This window comes from Cnephaeus nilssonii (assembly GCF_951640355.1).
Source record: "Cnephaeus nilssonii genome assembly, chromosome: 14".
Classification (NCBI taxonomy): Eukaryota; Metazoa; Chordata; class Mammalia; order Chiroptera; family Vespertilionidae; genus Cnephaeus; species Cnephaeus nilssonii.
Window position 1 is genome coordinate 7,810,099 of NC_137085.1, and position 15,613 is coordinate 7,825,711.

Consider the following 15,613-nt stretch of genomic DNA (forward strand, 5'->3'; position numbering starts at 1 on the left):
GCCATCTTCCTTGCATGACCTACAGATCCTCTTACTGTGGTAAAATGAAAACAAAACAAAATAAACCTCAAAGCCTTTTCATTGCAATGCTTTTTTAAGGGATAAAGTATAACAGCATTAAATGTGGTGTGAAGTCATAAACTAATTTTTTGTAGTAAAGTTTATTTTATTTATAAATAATTATTTCCATTTCTCTACTGTTGAGTCAGATTTTCTGGGCCCCTGCTTAATATATTGACCTCATTTTACTTTTTTCAAGGTACATTAGGACTGCAATAGGCACTAACTGAATAATCCTTTGAGAGAAATTATTCCTAACACCCCTCGGTTGCTGTGCCATTTAGACAGGAGTTTAACTAACTGATATAACAAGTGGGCAAAGGCTAACTTCAAAACTGGAACTACAGTGATTGGTATAATAGTGATCATGGATTTTTTTCACACACTGAAATTTATTAATTATTTTCTTAAAAATAAAGATTTTTTTCAATGAGAATTTTCAAGTTTTATTCCAATTTTTCTAAATTTTACAATAAATGGCTTACTTACACTTATATTTAAGAAATTATTAGGACTTCAGTCTGAAATTTCTCACATAAACAGTTTTGTTAAACCTGAGGTTTTAATTTTGCTTGAAATGTAAAGATCATTTTGAGCATCCCAGATCTGCATCACTTTTATTGCCCAGAATAATGGAGTGCCGTGGATTCTTGTTTTGTTTCTCATTGTATTCTGTTTGAAGAACTGATGAGTAATTAAATGATTTTTTTAAATGTTGAACTAGGCAACATGCTGAAATCATTTAAATACTGTATTAAATGAAAATGTTAAATTTTAAAATAATTAAAATGTTTTGTAATTATCTTCCACTTTTATCAGGGAGTGAGTCACATAATACCTTTGAACATCAGAATCATGTTACTCTCCGATTGAAGTCTAGGATTCTTCCCTTTGTTTTCAAAGGTCCTTATGATTTTGGAGGGGTACTTACTAATAGTAACCGGGATATTATAAATGGAGATGCCATCCACAAACGCAATCAATCCCACAAAGAAATGCACTGGTATGTATTCTAGTGTCTCCCTATCATAAAAATTGTAGTTCTTTCTTATGAAATATTAAGTGAAATGGGGACTTTTCTAGTACTAGAAATGTTCTCCTAGGCTACAATTAATAACATTTATTTGAATTCTAGCAATACTTCCATCTTGACTAGCCTAGGAAATTAGAATTTTGGGCTGATATCTATAATAATAAAAGCATAATATGCTAATTAGACTGGACAGCTGAACGACCTTCCAGACATCATTCCAGACGTCCTTCTGGACAAAGCTGCGGCAGCGGGGGGTGAGGCAGAGGCAGTTAGGGGTGATCAGGAAGGCAGGCAGAATGGTTAGGGGCGATCAGACAGGCAGGCGAGTAATTAGGGGTGATCAAGCAGGCAGGCAGAGTGGTTAGGGGCGAACAGGCAGGCAGGCAGAAGGGTTAGGGGTGATCAGGGAGGCAGGCAAAGTGGTTAGGGGCGATCAGGCAGGCAGGTGAGTGATTAGCTGTGATGAGCCAGGCAGGCAGAGTGGTTAGGGGCAATCAGGCAGACAGGCAGGTGAGCAGTTAGGAGCCAGTGATCCCGGATTGCGAGAGGGTGCAGGCTGGAGGCCCGTTGCACGAAGTGATTTGTGTAATAGGCCTTTCTTCTCCTGGCTGCCCGCACCAGTTTTCCTCCGGCACCCAGGACCCAGGCCTTCCTTTTGGCCGCTGCCTTCAGTCTTCACTCTGGGCGGAGCGCTGCTCCTGTAGCTCCCTCTGCCCCCGGCCCTCCCCCTCATAGCAGGCGTCCATCTCCGCCCAGCCACTCCACATACGTGCTGCCCAGAGGCCCGGAGCAGCTGGGGGGCAGGGCCACTGCCAGCTTTGTTGGGTCAGTTTGCATACTCACTCCTGATTGGCTGGTGGGCATAGCGAAGTGATGGTCAATTTGCATGTTTCTCTTTTATTAGTGTAAATATTTTAAATTATTCATTGAGTATCAGTTATATTTCAGGTACTGTTCACACACACACACATTGTCCACTAAGCTAGAAAGAGCATGCACACCAAAATTGTGACCTTCTTAGTCAGTGGCTCTCAAATACTAGTTACTGGACTTTTAGCCTTTGGGTCCAATAGATCTTCTATGGGCCAGTGAATCTAGGTGTTTAAGAAGCACCCAGCTGATTCTGATACAATATCCAGAGAAAACATAAAGAATAATAAAGGGAAGCCCCTATTATTTTCTGATATATTAAGATATAGCTTGAAATACTAAAACTCTTTAAGATAGGTATAGATTTTAAAAGACTCATTGAAATACAAATCTGGTTGTGTTTTATATGTTAGTTTTCAAAATATGTTTTTAAAGGGGCTTTTAAATACTAAAGTACCTAAATGCTGACTTCTGAGATTTTCACATTGTATGTTTAGTCCATCTTTAAATATATAGACTTCTTTTTAGCTTAGCTATTCTTGTGAAATAATTATCTCTGAATTTTTTTCCAAATGAAACTTAATACAGAAATTTTTTTGTCTTTTGCTTAATCTTTGTTTTTCTCTCGTGCTACTATGAAAAGGAGACGTGAGCAGACCAAACTGAAGAATAAAAATTCTAAGACTTGGCGATATGGTTACTCAGTTATTTATCATTATTATTGTTTTCCCAGCCTCCATCCTGGAGATCTCTACCCCTTCACGAGGAAGCCCCTGTTTATCATCGTGGATTCATCCAATAGTGTCGCATACAAGGTGAGTTCCGTGAGCGCCAGGGCACGTGTTAGCCATTATGGCACCACCCCGAGGTAACCAGTCTTAACATGTGCCTTCTCATTTTGCTTTATTTTATTTCATTTTACACAGTTTGTATTTAGTCTTTCTTTTCTTTTGAGGTTGTGCATGCTAGTCAGGATCTGGTGCTATGAATAGAAACAAGAAGAAAACGCATGAATGGACACTCAGTGGAAAATAATAAATCCTCCTGCAGGAAAAAAAATTCAAGATTCCCAAGATCTCTGGTGGAAGGTTTACTTTTGTTGTATAACCCAGAATAATTTTCTTTTATAGAAGTAGAAGTACGTGGGCACATTTTATTTTCTAGTTTTGAGACCTTTTCCCCATCTACACACTTGAGCTGCTATGGTTTAAGTGCCAAGTTTTACAGTTACAGCCATTGAATATAAAAATAAATTGTTTTATATGCACTTATTTTAAAAAATTGTGAAAATAAGTAAAATGCTGAAGTAAGTGACAAGGATATAACTTGAAAATCCTTTGTTTTATATTTTGCTATTGAAGCAATGTTTTGCAGTGATTATATAAAGAATGTCAGCAGCAAAACACTTTAAAGTAGGATAGTAGATTTCAAACTATAGTGATTTACAGGAAAATGAAAACGGAATTTTTGGAGTCCTTTGTATGTGGTTGGGATATTTCATTAGTGAACAATATGTTCAGAAGTATGCTTGGATCTGCATATTAAAATTGCCAATTAAAACTATTTCTGTTGTGGATATTCATATAATTAGATGGAGAAGCAAGCATTGGGAGGTTTATTTCAGGAGAGCAGTGGAAGTGTCTGGTAGACAAGGGAGCTGACCGCAAGCATATATTTTTCATCTAATTCTTACGTTTAGTTTCATTTTTTAAAGTCTGAATTCCAAGAGCATCCAACCTACCCTACACTTTTCAGCATATTGCCTGAAAAGTCAAGTTTACAACTTTGATTTTGGGGAAAACTAGCTGACACTTTTCTTAAATCTGGTGTATGTTGTTTTTAATCTTTTTGAAGGGGTGATAGGTTGCTGAAGGAAAGGTTTATTAGCTATCCCATTTAAACTTATAAAATGAGGGGAGTCCAGGCATTGGTGTCTTCACAGAATTTCCAAGAAGCATCTGTGTCTTTGTCAAAGGAATTGTTTGCTACAGTTCAAAGATGTGATAGGATATGTTGATGCACCAGGTCAAAAGTATTGTGTATATGCTCCAGCATGCATTGAGAGTGTTTTAGCAAGCTAGTAATTTCTCTCAACTTAACTGGACATTATTTGATAGCACCTTTTATAATGTCAAAATATCTTTCATGATATATGCCAGCTATTTCGAGATTGCACAGGATGATGCTCCAACCAGCTGAGCCACACCAGCCAGGGCTCTCAGTGACCATTTGAAAGTTCTCCCTGCTGTCTGTTTCCTCCAGGCTGATGTGTTTCTGTTTGTTTTGCCTGCATATGTCATATTAGAGACTTTTCTCAGAGTACTGTAATTTTTTGCCTATCTGCTCAGATTTAAGAGTGGGAGCTAGGAAAATAGAATCTCAGGTGGTGGATAGGGCTTGTCATGCTGAGCTGCTCCTGTGACAGTCTAGTTGGACCGACCAGTCAGTTGGCTAGTCTCTGATGTGTCTTTAGGTCTGTCCTCATGGTCTCGTTTTATTACCCAGAGCAGACTCAACTATTCTGCCTGGAATGTAAAGGTTTGATTATCACATTAGGCTATGATTTCCCTCAAGTCTCTGTGTATGTGTTTATCTTTGTATACACATGTATCTTTATGTCCCCAGGCCTCGCACCTAAAAGGTTCTGAGTAAATATATGTTGAATGCTTAAGTGAAGATAGGTACTATTATCCTTATAGTTGAGGAAACTTTGCCTATGGAGATTAACCTGCCTAACTGATTCCAGCAGTTTTTGTCATTCCAAAACCCCAGCTCTTCCCACTTTGGAAAAGAGGAGCTTTGCGTGCTAGTCTGAGCCTCATTGAATAGGAGAATGATTGAAATGCCAAGATCTGTGTAACATCTGGCCCACGTTGTGGTTCTCAGATTTCCACTAGAGAACTGGCACGTAGAAGTGGCCTTGTCTGTACTAAGGTAGTATTATGGGAGTGAAAAAAATCCCGTGGTCATTCTGAACACTTCTTTTAGTACTGCCTTCTTTTTTTTTGAAAGAACAACCTTTGAGTGTTTTAGTAATTATGACAAGGCTGGATCCCTGCCACTGAACATGAATTACTCATTTGTTAGACAGTCATATTTATCTAAACAGCCTTATCCTCGTTGACTGATGGCTGCAGGTTGCTGAAGTCTATTAAGGCAATCACTCTCCTAGCAAGATGATGAAAGCTCGTCTGCCAGTCAGCCCCACACATTCTGTTTCTTTCTTGCTCCTTTGAAAGCTTTTGGCATTCTGTAGTTACACTGTGAGGTCTAGGTTTTGTTTCTTTAGACGTAATCTATTGTGACTTGTTAGACTTCCTGAATGGGAAGGTTGGGGTTTTCATAAATGCTGGAAAATTCTCAGTCATTGTCTCCTCAAATACTGGCTTGTACCCCAGCTTCTCTCTCATCTCCTTCTGGAACTTTGAATATATATATTTCTCGCTATCTTCCACATCTCTTGACTTCTCTTCTATATTTTCCAATTTTTTCCCCTCTATTTGAGATTTGGATAATTTCTTCTGAGCTAACTTTCAATTTACAAATTCTTGAGCTTTGACTAACTTGCTATTAAACCCATTTGAGTTATGTGTTGGTTGTGGTTATTTTCATTGCTAAAGTTCTCTGGTTCTTGGCTCATGGGTCTAAGCATATATTCATACTCAAAACAGTGTATGTAGTACAGTAAAGGGATACAGAGCAAAATTAGCAAAAGAAAAAGGTACGTAGGATGAAGTCCAGACAAAATAGGCTCAGACTTCCAAGAGTTTTCTCCCAGTGCAGTCACACAGGATGTCCCTACTTCCCCAGCAACAAGTTGAGGCAACACGGCTAAAGTGTCTACCAGGGCAGCTCATGAGGGACTTGTTGCCCAGGATGTTTACTGGGGACTGATCATGTAGGCACCCTGTGCCTGGCACACACCAAATGCCAATCTCCCAGAAAAAAAGCAGGTGTTCCGCATAAACCATCTTGTTTGCACAGTCCGGGTAAAGTGAGCCATTCTTATCGGTTCTGCTAATGGTGGGAACTCACCCAAATCTAAGTTCCCAGAAGCCAGCCAAGGGCCAAACCTTGTAAGCAGGCCCTTTCAAAGGATAGCAGTCAGGTTTGTTATGCTAACCCTAACTCCTTTTACACAGTATTTAAAAAATCAGGTGAGAAGTTGATCAGCAAGGGAAGCAAAGAGAAAGGAAGCCTTGGGACATAAGTAGCGGCAGTGTTCCTTTTGGCACTATCCAAGAGCAAGAGCCTCATGGCCAAGGACGCAGAGGCCATCCGCAGGGTGGGGGTGCCCTCGCTGCCTTACCTGAGGGGTGCGCCTTAATATCATTCAACTTACTCCCTTTGTTTTGGTTACAAGAAATTTCTCATTTATTTTAACTATTTGTTTAAGTTTTTTTGTATTGATATTATATTTACAAAGTCATAAAATAAAAAAGGCATTAGTGAAATCTCTTCATCCCTCCCGGACCCAGTTCACTCAGTTATTAGCTCTCCCTTTAAGTGATCACTGTTGTCTGTTTCTTGTTTATCCTTCTAGAAAAAAATTTTAAATGCATATATAAGCCAAAACACATACATAGCCTTTAGTCTTCTTTGCTATATACTAGTAAATGGTAGTAACATGCCATACACAACTGCTCTATCTTACTTTTTTTCACTACTAAGAAATGTTGGAGATCTATCCATGTCCATTCATAAAGAACTTATTCTTTCTTTTTTTTTTTTTTAATATATTCTATTGATTCTCTACAGAGAGGAAGGGAGAGGGACAGAGAGTCAGAAACATCGATGAGAGAGAAACATCAATCAGCTGCCTCCTGCACACTCCCCACTGGGGATGTGCCCGCAACCAAGGCACATGCCCCTGACCGAATCGAACCTGGGACCCCCCAGTCCGCAGGCCGAAGCTCCATCTACCGAGCCAAACCGGTCAGGGCTGAACTTATTCTTTCTTGTAGCTGCATAGTATCCCGTGGTATGGTTGTGCCATAATTTATTCTACCAGTCTCTTATTGCTGGTCATTTGGTTGTTTCCAGTCCTTTACTATTAGTAACAATGCTACATGGAATAATTTAGGACTTGCAGGTTATTTTACAGGTTTGAGAGTATATTGACAGGGTAAGTTTCTAGTTATGGGATTGCTGTGTTAATGGAATATGCATTTGAATTTAATAGATCCTGCCAAATTGTCTCCTAAAAAATTTGTACTAATGTATACTCTTATTTATGGGTATTTGTTTTCCCATATTTTTGCCAATAGCATATATTTTCAAACTTTTAGAAATTTTGCTAAACTGATATATTAAAAATGGTAATTTAGTGTAGCTTTGATTTTCTTTTATCAGTAAGATTGAGTACCTTTCATACATTTGAGCCAATTGTATTCCCTTTTCTGTTCTCTTGTTATCTTTTACCCATTTTTCTATTGAGTCAGTAGACTTTTTCTTACGGATTTGGAGAAGTTATTTCTATATTAAAGAGATTAATCCTTTGTAATGTGAGTTGCAAATATATATATCCCAGAACATCATTTGGCTTTGATTTAGTTTATGCTGTATTTTACTATATATAAGCCTTTGATTTTTTGTGACTAGGTTTATTAATCATAATCATAATAAGGAAGATCTTTTAGGTTACAAAAATAACCCTTTCTTATATTTTCTTTCAATACTTTTATTGTTTAATATTTTACATTTAAATCTTTGGCATATTTTATCCAAGTGTGTGGTTTGAAGTATAGAGCCAACTTTTTTTTTCTACATGGCTATCCAGTTTTTCCTACCAATTTGAATTGTCATCTTTATCGTATATATTCAGCCCTGTCTGTTTTGGGATCTAATTTTGTACTCTCCATTCTCTTTCATTGGTCTTCTGCCCACTCTTATGCCAGGGCCACATATTTTTAATTACTGAAGCTTTAAAGTATGTTTTAATATCTGATGAGTCTTGTTCCCTCTCAGCTCTTCTTTTGAATGCAGCGTTTTCCTGACTAGTCTACTTTTTCCTTACGAACTTTAGAATTATTTTTTTTCAGTTGCAGGGAACTGAACCTGTTTTTTTTTTTGAGGTTGGTTTACATTTTAATAAATTAGTGTAATGACATCTTTAGAATGGGTTCCTGTCTAAGAACATAGTATGTCTTTCCATTTGTCCTAGTCTTTATTTTTATGATTCAGGAGTGCTTTAATTTTTGTTTTGTTCACGTTTATTAAGTTCTGTCTTGTTTTACCAACCAGTTTATGATGTTACTAGAGGCCTGGTGCACGATATTCATGCACTCGGCAGTGGTGGGGGGCGGCCCTCAGTCTGGCCTGTGCCCTCTCACAGTCTGGGAGCCCTCGGGGGATGTCTAACTGACAGCTTATGGGGGAGAGGGCCATCAGTCAGACATCCTTAGTGCTGCTGCGGAGGTGGGAGAGGCTCCCACTGCTGTGCTCCGCCAGCCGTGAGCCCGGCTTGTGGCTGAGCAGCGCTCCCCCTGTAGGAGCACACTGACCAGCAGGGGGCAGCTCCTGCATTGAGCGTCTGCCCCCTGGTGGTCAGTGCGCATCATAGCGACCGGTCGATTTGCATATTTGCCTTTTATTATATAGGATTTCCCATGTAAATCTGCCTTTAGGGAAAGGATATGCTGAAATCATGCAAAGAGTATTTTTTGAGTGTCAGTTTAATTCTCACTGTAAATTAACATCATTCTGAGTGAGCAGTTGATGTGATTCACAGTGAGAGATGGATCTACGCTTCATAGACCAGTAAGTCAGGTTTTCAAGCCTGTGAGGCTGAGAGCCAGACGTTAGACTTTGGAAAATTCACCCTTGTGAATACATCTTCATCGTGTGTATTGCCCAGTGGGTGACCTCTTGATGGATGGCCAGATGACCTCTCCCTGTAACACTGCAACCGTATTTATGCCTTTATTTTAAAAATCGATAGTTCACTTAGTAAATGTCACTATTTTAAGAAAGCCTATCATGCATAGTAGTTTATACATGAATGGCAGCCTCTTCAGCTGTTACTGATGTTTCTGCAGCTGCTTATGAGTCAAAGAGCCCAATCTGAACAATAATGATGTGCCTCGGAAAATTACTGTCTTTGGTCAAACCTTTAATGAACATCTTAATTCTTATATATTACAGAATTTCACAAACTTATTTGGACAGCCACTAGTCTGCTTGCTTTCTCCTACAGCATATCCAAAAGCTTTACAAGGTATGTTCTGTTGTTACCTCTTACATCCATAGGTTACAAGTAAACAGTGTCTACATTTATAATAATACTTATCTTTGTTTTCCCACCTATAATGTGGATTTATGGTGTTTAATGTGGCAGATGTCAATCTGAAATCAGCCCAGAAGTCTTGCCAACTACCAGACGTCTTTAATGTGCTACCATTAGGCCTTGAGACAGTTCTCAAAGAAATGGCAAAACGTTCCTAGGAAAGGGTGGTTTGGGTCCCGTACTCGTGGGGAACTCATGATTTATGAATTTTAAAATGTGTTCTGCAGCTGCTTGTTTGGGTGAGCTTGTCCTCTTCCATCTGGCATGATGTCCTGTATCACCAGCTACACATCTAGGCACCGTTCAGCACTGTAAGGTTTCTGGTCGAGAAGACTTCTCAGCCTCTGCCTAAGAGTTAGGGTACCCTAACCGGCACAACTTCCAGGGCTTCTTTTATTCACATTTTACCTTGTTGTGTTTTTAAAATAAAAGAACCTCTTCTCAGTGTGACAGAGAGGTAGTTGAGGGTTCTGGCCGTTTCTCAGATGAAGAAGAGATGGAAGGCTTTTGCGAATGTGTCCTTAATTGGCAGTCCATGCAGTGTGGTTCCAGCGCCCAGGCGTTAAGCTGGTGAGATACTAAACAAACCTTGCTGCTGTTTTAGCAGTGCTGGTCACCATTGCACTGTCGCCCTGACTGTGAATAGTGCTGCTGTCCCTCTGTGGCAGAGGGCATTCACTCTACTTCCCAGCCAGAAGTCTTGTCTGCTGACATAGTTTGACACAGGAAGTGATGGTCAGCATTTGAATGCCTGAGAGAAGCTGGAGACTTTTCACCGTTGTTTCAAGGTAAGTTCTGCTATTTTACAGGGAAAAACATGTAGAAATACTAAGTTCCTGTATCCAAAAGTTCAATTACTAAGGATAGAACTTACCTTCAAACAACGGTAAAATTCTCCTGCTTTGAGGACTCTGTTAGCCTGTTGCTTATCATTTCTGGAGAAGTGTAACCCCTTCCAGTTATTTGAGAGTACTTTTTGCTATCATTTTGTCCTATCAAAAGGCAGCTTTAGCCTGGCTGGTGGGTGTAGTTCAGCAGTTGAGCATTGACCCAGGAACCAAGAGGTCACCGGGTCAGGGCACATGCCCAGGTTGCAGGCTCGATCCCCAGTAGGAGGCAGCTGATCCATGTTGTTTCTCTCTATCCCTCTCCTAATCCCTCTCTCTAAAATTCAGTAATAACATGTGTTATTTTTTTAAAAAGAGGCAGCTTTAGTTTAAATTGCATGGTCTAATGGGTTAATAGCAAGGTTATTTTGTCTGAAGGGCTTTATTATGTATAGGGTAAAAACACAGGCTCTGGAGGCAAACTGATTGAATTTGAATCCCAACTCAGCCGCCTACTAGGTGTGACCTTGGGAGGTTCCTTATCCATTCTGTGCCTCAGTTTATTTCCTATGAAATGGAGATAATAATAGCATCAGCCTCATAAAATAATTCAGAGTATATAAATAGTATTCAGTATGTGCCGATATGCTTGGTTGTAATATATGTCCTTAATATTTTTTAGTCCAGTATCCTCTTTTGTGCTATAAAGCTTAGGCCTCTAATCCCTAAATATGCCCCCTCTGGACACAAAAGTAGCAGATACCTAAGTATTTGGAATCTCAAATTAGGTTCCTGCACCTCTGGTATCTAAAGTCTACAGTGTTTTATTTTTATTTATTTTCTTTATTAATTAAGGTATTACATATGTGTCCTTATCCCCCCATTGCCCCCCCCCACCTCCCCCTCATGCCCTCACCCCCCTGGTGTCTGTGTCCATTGGTTAGGCTTATATGCATACAGTGTTTTCTTTATCCAAGAGTTATTTCATTCATTAAACATTTATTCAACGTTTATTTATCAGGTACAGTGCTAGGCATTGGAGGTGACACTTGGACCAGACAAACACAGTCATGTTTCTCACAGAGCCAGTTGCCTGGTAGAAGATATAGACAACCTAACAGACAGTCCCTGTTGATGCTATTAGTGTCTCATAGGAGGAAGCCTGTGCAACACTTGAGGAACTCCTAACCTGCCTTTGAGATGGAAGAAAGTGCAGGAATGATGTCTGAAGTGGAGATGAAGGATGCGTAGAATTAAATGAGCATGGGAAATGGTTGAAAATTGGTATTCTAGCAGAGAGAGCATGTGAGCCCTGAGATAAGAGCTCTGCGATGAGAGAGTTTATGGGACATGGAGATAAATTAGAAGTAGTTCCTGCTAGTTAAAGGGCAGAGTTTGTGATCGTGGGTCTGAATTATGAAAAACCTCTTATGATTCAAATGGAGGATAGTGGAGTGCCACTGAAAGATTTTAAACAGCAGTAACATTAAAAAGCATTCAGTTGACCTTATGTAAGGTGAATTGGACAGGAGCATTGATGGAAATAAAGAGATCGTGGTGGCTGAGCTAGGACAATGACTGGTTACCTGGCTTCAAAAAGTGCTTGGTGATGGAGAGGAAGGAGGCAGAATGGACTTCCAGGTTCCTGGCTGAGATGCTGGCAGAAATAATGATACTAAATAACAAGTAGATTTATAAGAGAACCAAAAGGGGGAAAAATTGCCCATTTTTGACATGTTGAGTTTAAAGTTACCTTTGAGAGTTAGGTTGATTATAGAGGTCTAGAGCAATTCTGTCCAATAGAAATATTATGGGAGTCACCTATGTAATTTTAAGATTTCTAGTAGCCACATTTAAAAAAAAAAAAAGTAGAAAGAAACTGGTGAAATGAATGTTAATAATGTCTTTTTGTACAGATGCTTTGAAATCCTACGTATATTTTACACTGTAGTGTGTCTGATTGGATCAGTCACATTTTAAATTCTTTTTTAAGTGTCCAGCAGCTACTGCAAGGCAGCACAGTTATAGAACTAAGGAGCTCAATCTAGGCTGCAAATGGAGAACTGGGAATCAGTAGGCATATAAATGATAACCGAGATTATAAGAGTAGGTGAGATCAGCAATGTATCAGGCCAAAGAAAAAAAAAGATTGATATTTAAGGGATCGGTGGAGAAAGAACAACTCACCAGAGTGAAAAAGACTGGCAGTCCTAGAACTCATCGGAGAATTCTGTCAGGAACTGCCTGTGATCTAGTCCTTGCCATATTTGGGTAAAATTTATTAGTTGGGGGTGGGGGGAGGGGAGGAAGGCAAAGAAATATGTTCATGTCCTGTTTCTCTTTAGTTTACTAGGCTTTAAAGTTAGTTCTGCAGAAAGCAATATGCCTGGTACATGTTTTGTAGTTCCTTGCAGAATCTACTTTGTTGAATTAAGACTTAATGATATAGCTTTAATTGTATACATTGTCAGTATATTAAAATGTTCCTCAAATGCATCTCTTACCTTTGCAAAACTGTTTTCTATATAAATATATAAAACATGTTTGTTATTACAGATCAATCTCAGCGAGGTAGCCTCTTCACGCTCTTTTTGAACAATCCTCTAATGGCCTTCCTATTTGTCTCTGGATTGTCAAGCATGCGCAGAGGCCTGTGGGAAAAGTGTCAAGAATATCTTCGAAAAATCAACCGCGATATTGCCCAGCTACTGACCCATTCACGTTCAATAGGTACCCTACTAACCTAACTGCACACATAACGAAACGTACTGTAATGGTTTAAAATTGTTTGAATTGTTTGAATTTTCAGAAGTATTGGTTGAAGGCAGGAAAGTTGAGAAGGTTTTCCTGAACTTCCCTTCCCCTTAGAAATCTATTTTCCCTTTAAGCATCTTTTTACTACCTCTTTCTCCTCTTTGCAGATCAGGCATTCCTCCAGTTTTTTGGAGATGAATTTCTTCGCTTGCTTCTCACGAGATTTGTCTTTTGTTCAGCCACCATGAGGATGCACAAGATTTTTCGGGTAAGCAAAGAATATTTTAATGACCAATCCTACCATTTTAGGTATTTAACCATCTTGTATTATATTTTACCTGTATTCGAGTTTGGATAGATCCAAAATCATATTTACAAATTAATATGTAAAGTATTAAAGATGGACAAAATAAGCAACATCTGAGTACCTACCACCCAATTTAAGAAGTAAAACATTTTCTTTACTTTTGAGATCCCTTGTAGGTTCTCTCTAATCCTATCTTCCTCTCAAATAAAACTAAAATCCTGATTTTTATAATTATCATTCATTTCCCTTTAAAGTTTTGCCACATGTATTTGTATTCCTACACAACATATTGATAGATCCATGTTTTAGGTATTCTACAATTTGCTTTTTTTCACTCTTTATTATAGTCCTGAGATTCAGACATGGTGGTGACTGGCTATAGCTTTTATTCATTTGTTTTCACTGCTATATAGGATTTCATGGTTTGACAAATGTAGCGCAAATTACTCATCTTACTAGTATTCTACTGATAATGGACATTTGGGTTATTTCCAGTTTATAAATACTATAAACAATGCCATTGTGAAATCTTCTATAATTTTCCTGGTATACATATATAAGACTTTTTCTGAGGAATACCTAATAGTGGAAGGTGAGAACAGACAATTTAGTTACATTCAACTTTACTAGATAGTGCCAAGCATGTTGTAAAGTGGTTGTATCAGTAATTTACACCGTACTAGCAGTGTGTAAGAGTTGCAATTGCTCTAGTCCTTGCCAACATTTGTTGCAGTCATACTTTATGTGAATCAGGTGGGTGTAAAGTAGTAGCTCATTGTGGTTTTAATTCGCATTTCTGGAATTACTGTTGAGGCTCAGCAACTTTTCATGTGTTATTCTGTGTTCTTCTTGTGATGAAGAGTATTCAAGTCTTTTGTCTGCTTGGTTCTAAGTAGTTTGTTTTTTTCTGTGTATTCAGGTAACTAACTATAAGGCATTGTTCATTGAGGTTTTTAAATTTTTAGCTATTATACTTTTCATTTCTCTCATTATACTTACGTTTTCATTGTGCTCTTGAATGTATATGTAATAGGTAAAGTCCTTATCTGCTAATACTATATTCTCTATCATTTATAGTTTTATTTTTATTGTTTTTCCTACTGGTTATGGGTCTCATACTCTAATTTGTATGCCTAGTAATTTCCCTAAACTGTGGGCACTGTGAATTTTATGATGTTGAATTCTGGATTTTGTTGTCTTTCTATAAAGTGTTAGAAAGAAAAAAAAAGTGTTAGACTTTGTTCTGGCAGGAATGAACTTACTTGCAAATTTGTTTGACCTTTTCATAGCTTTTTTAAAAAACTTATTAGGGTGGATTTAGAGTAGTGTTAGCATATAGTTAGAAACTTATTTCAGCCTAAAACTAAGAAGTGTGATTCTTTTGGGGTCTCTTTCATATGTTCCGTTTCAACAAATACTCTCCACTCCGGGGAATGCTTGCTCAGAACTCAAACATCTCCCAACCCTGTGTGAGCTGAGAGAATTGTTCAGTTTACAGTAGTCCCCCAAGTAGTTCTTGGGGTTTTGTTGTTGTTTTTAGTGTTTTTGAACATTTTATCGTTAGCACTCATAACAATTAGTATAGTAAAACAAAATTTGGTCTTTGTAATGTGTAATGCGTGAGGCTTCTAGGAATAAGAGAAATAGAAATGACATTTGAATATAGGACATGTCTTGTGTAGCAACTTCTTCAGAAAAGTAGCAACTTCTTCAGAAAATTTTAAATGTGTGGTAAAATTATGGTCTATAGAAATTACCAAATGAAGACAAAATTCCAAGTGAGAATTACCTGATTCTTGAAATTGTCCTCTTCTTTTGCTTTCATGTAATTACAAAATTATTATTTTCTCTTTTTTTTATTATTTTCTGTTCTTTTTTTTTTCTCTTAACTTTCATCTCCCTTTTTAGGAACTCTTTCTTTTTTACTCTTTGTTAATATTCTTAGAAATCTCATATATTTTTATGGCTGCAATATTTCTCTCCATGCAGATTATACTGTTCAAACTTGTCTTCTAAGATACATATACTGTTCAAACTTGTCTTCTAAGATACAGCCCTAAATTTTCAAATTCTGGTTGGGAAGCAGTTCTATTTTTACTACCCTGTTACCACAAATAAAATATACCTTGCCCTAACCGGTTTGGCTCAGTGGATAGAGCGTCGGCCTGCGGACTGAAAGGTTTCAGGTTCGATTCCGGTCAAGGGCATGTACCTTGGTTGTGGACACATCCCCAGTAGGAGGTGTGCAGGAGGCAGCTGGTCAATGTTTCTCTCTCATCGATGTTTCTAACTCTCTATCCCTCTCCCTTCCCCTCTGCAAAAAATCAATAAAATATATTTCAAAAAATAAAAAATAAAATCTACCTAAAACCTGAAGCTTTCTACTATCCCCAGATCATCTTCTCTTTTACTTCTCTTTCAGTTGTTCCCAACCCTTCTCTCAAGTCCTGAAATCTTAGTCATTTTGACACCTCCCT

At 38.3% G+C, this 15,613-nt stretch overlaps 1 protein-coding gene across 4 annotated transcripts in view; it reads left to right on the forward strand.

Annotated features, from left to right (window-relative positions):
• SCAI (suppressor of cancer cell invasion) overlaps positions 1-15,613 on the forward strand; it is an 80,801-nt gene that overhangs the window by 55,430 nt on the left and 9,758 nt on the right. For 3 of the 4 annotated variants that reach the window (XM_079789770.1, XM_079789771.1, XM_079789772.1), the window contains 5 exons: positions 964-1,063; positions 2,697-2,778; positions 9,107-9,179; positions 12,632-12,805; positions 12,997-13,097. In XM_079789770.1, coding sequence (XP_079645896.1) covers positions 964-1,063; positions 2,697-2,778; positions 9,107-9,179; positions 12,632-12,805; positions 12,997-13,097 — 530 coding nt within the window. The remainder of the gene's footprint in view (positions 1-963; positions 1,064-2,696; positions 2,779-9,106; positions 9,180-12,631; positions 12,806-12,996; positions 13,098-15,613) is intronic. The other variant, XR_013814454.1, reaches the window with a different exon arrangement.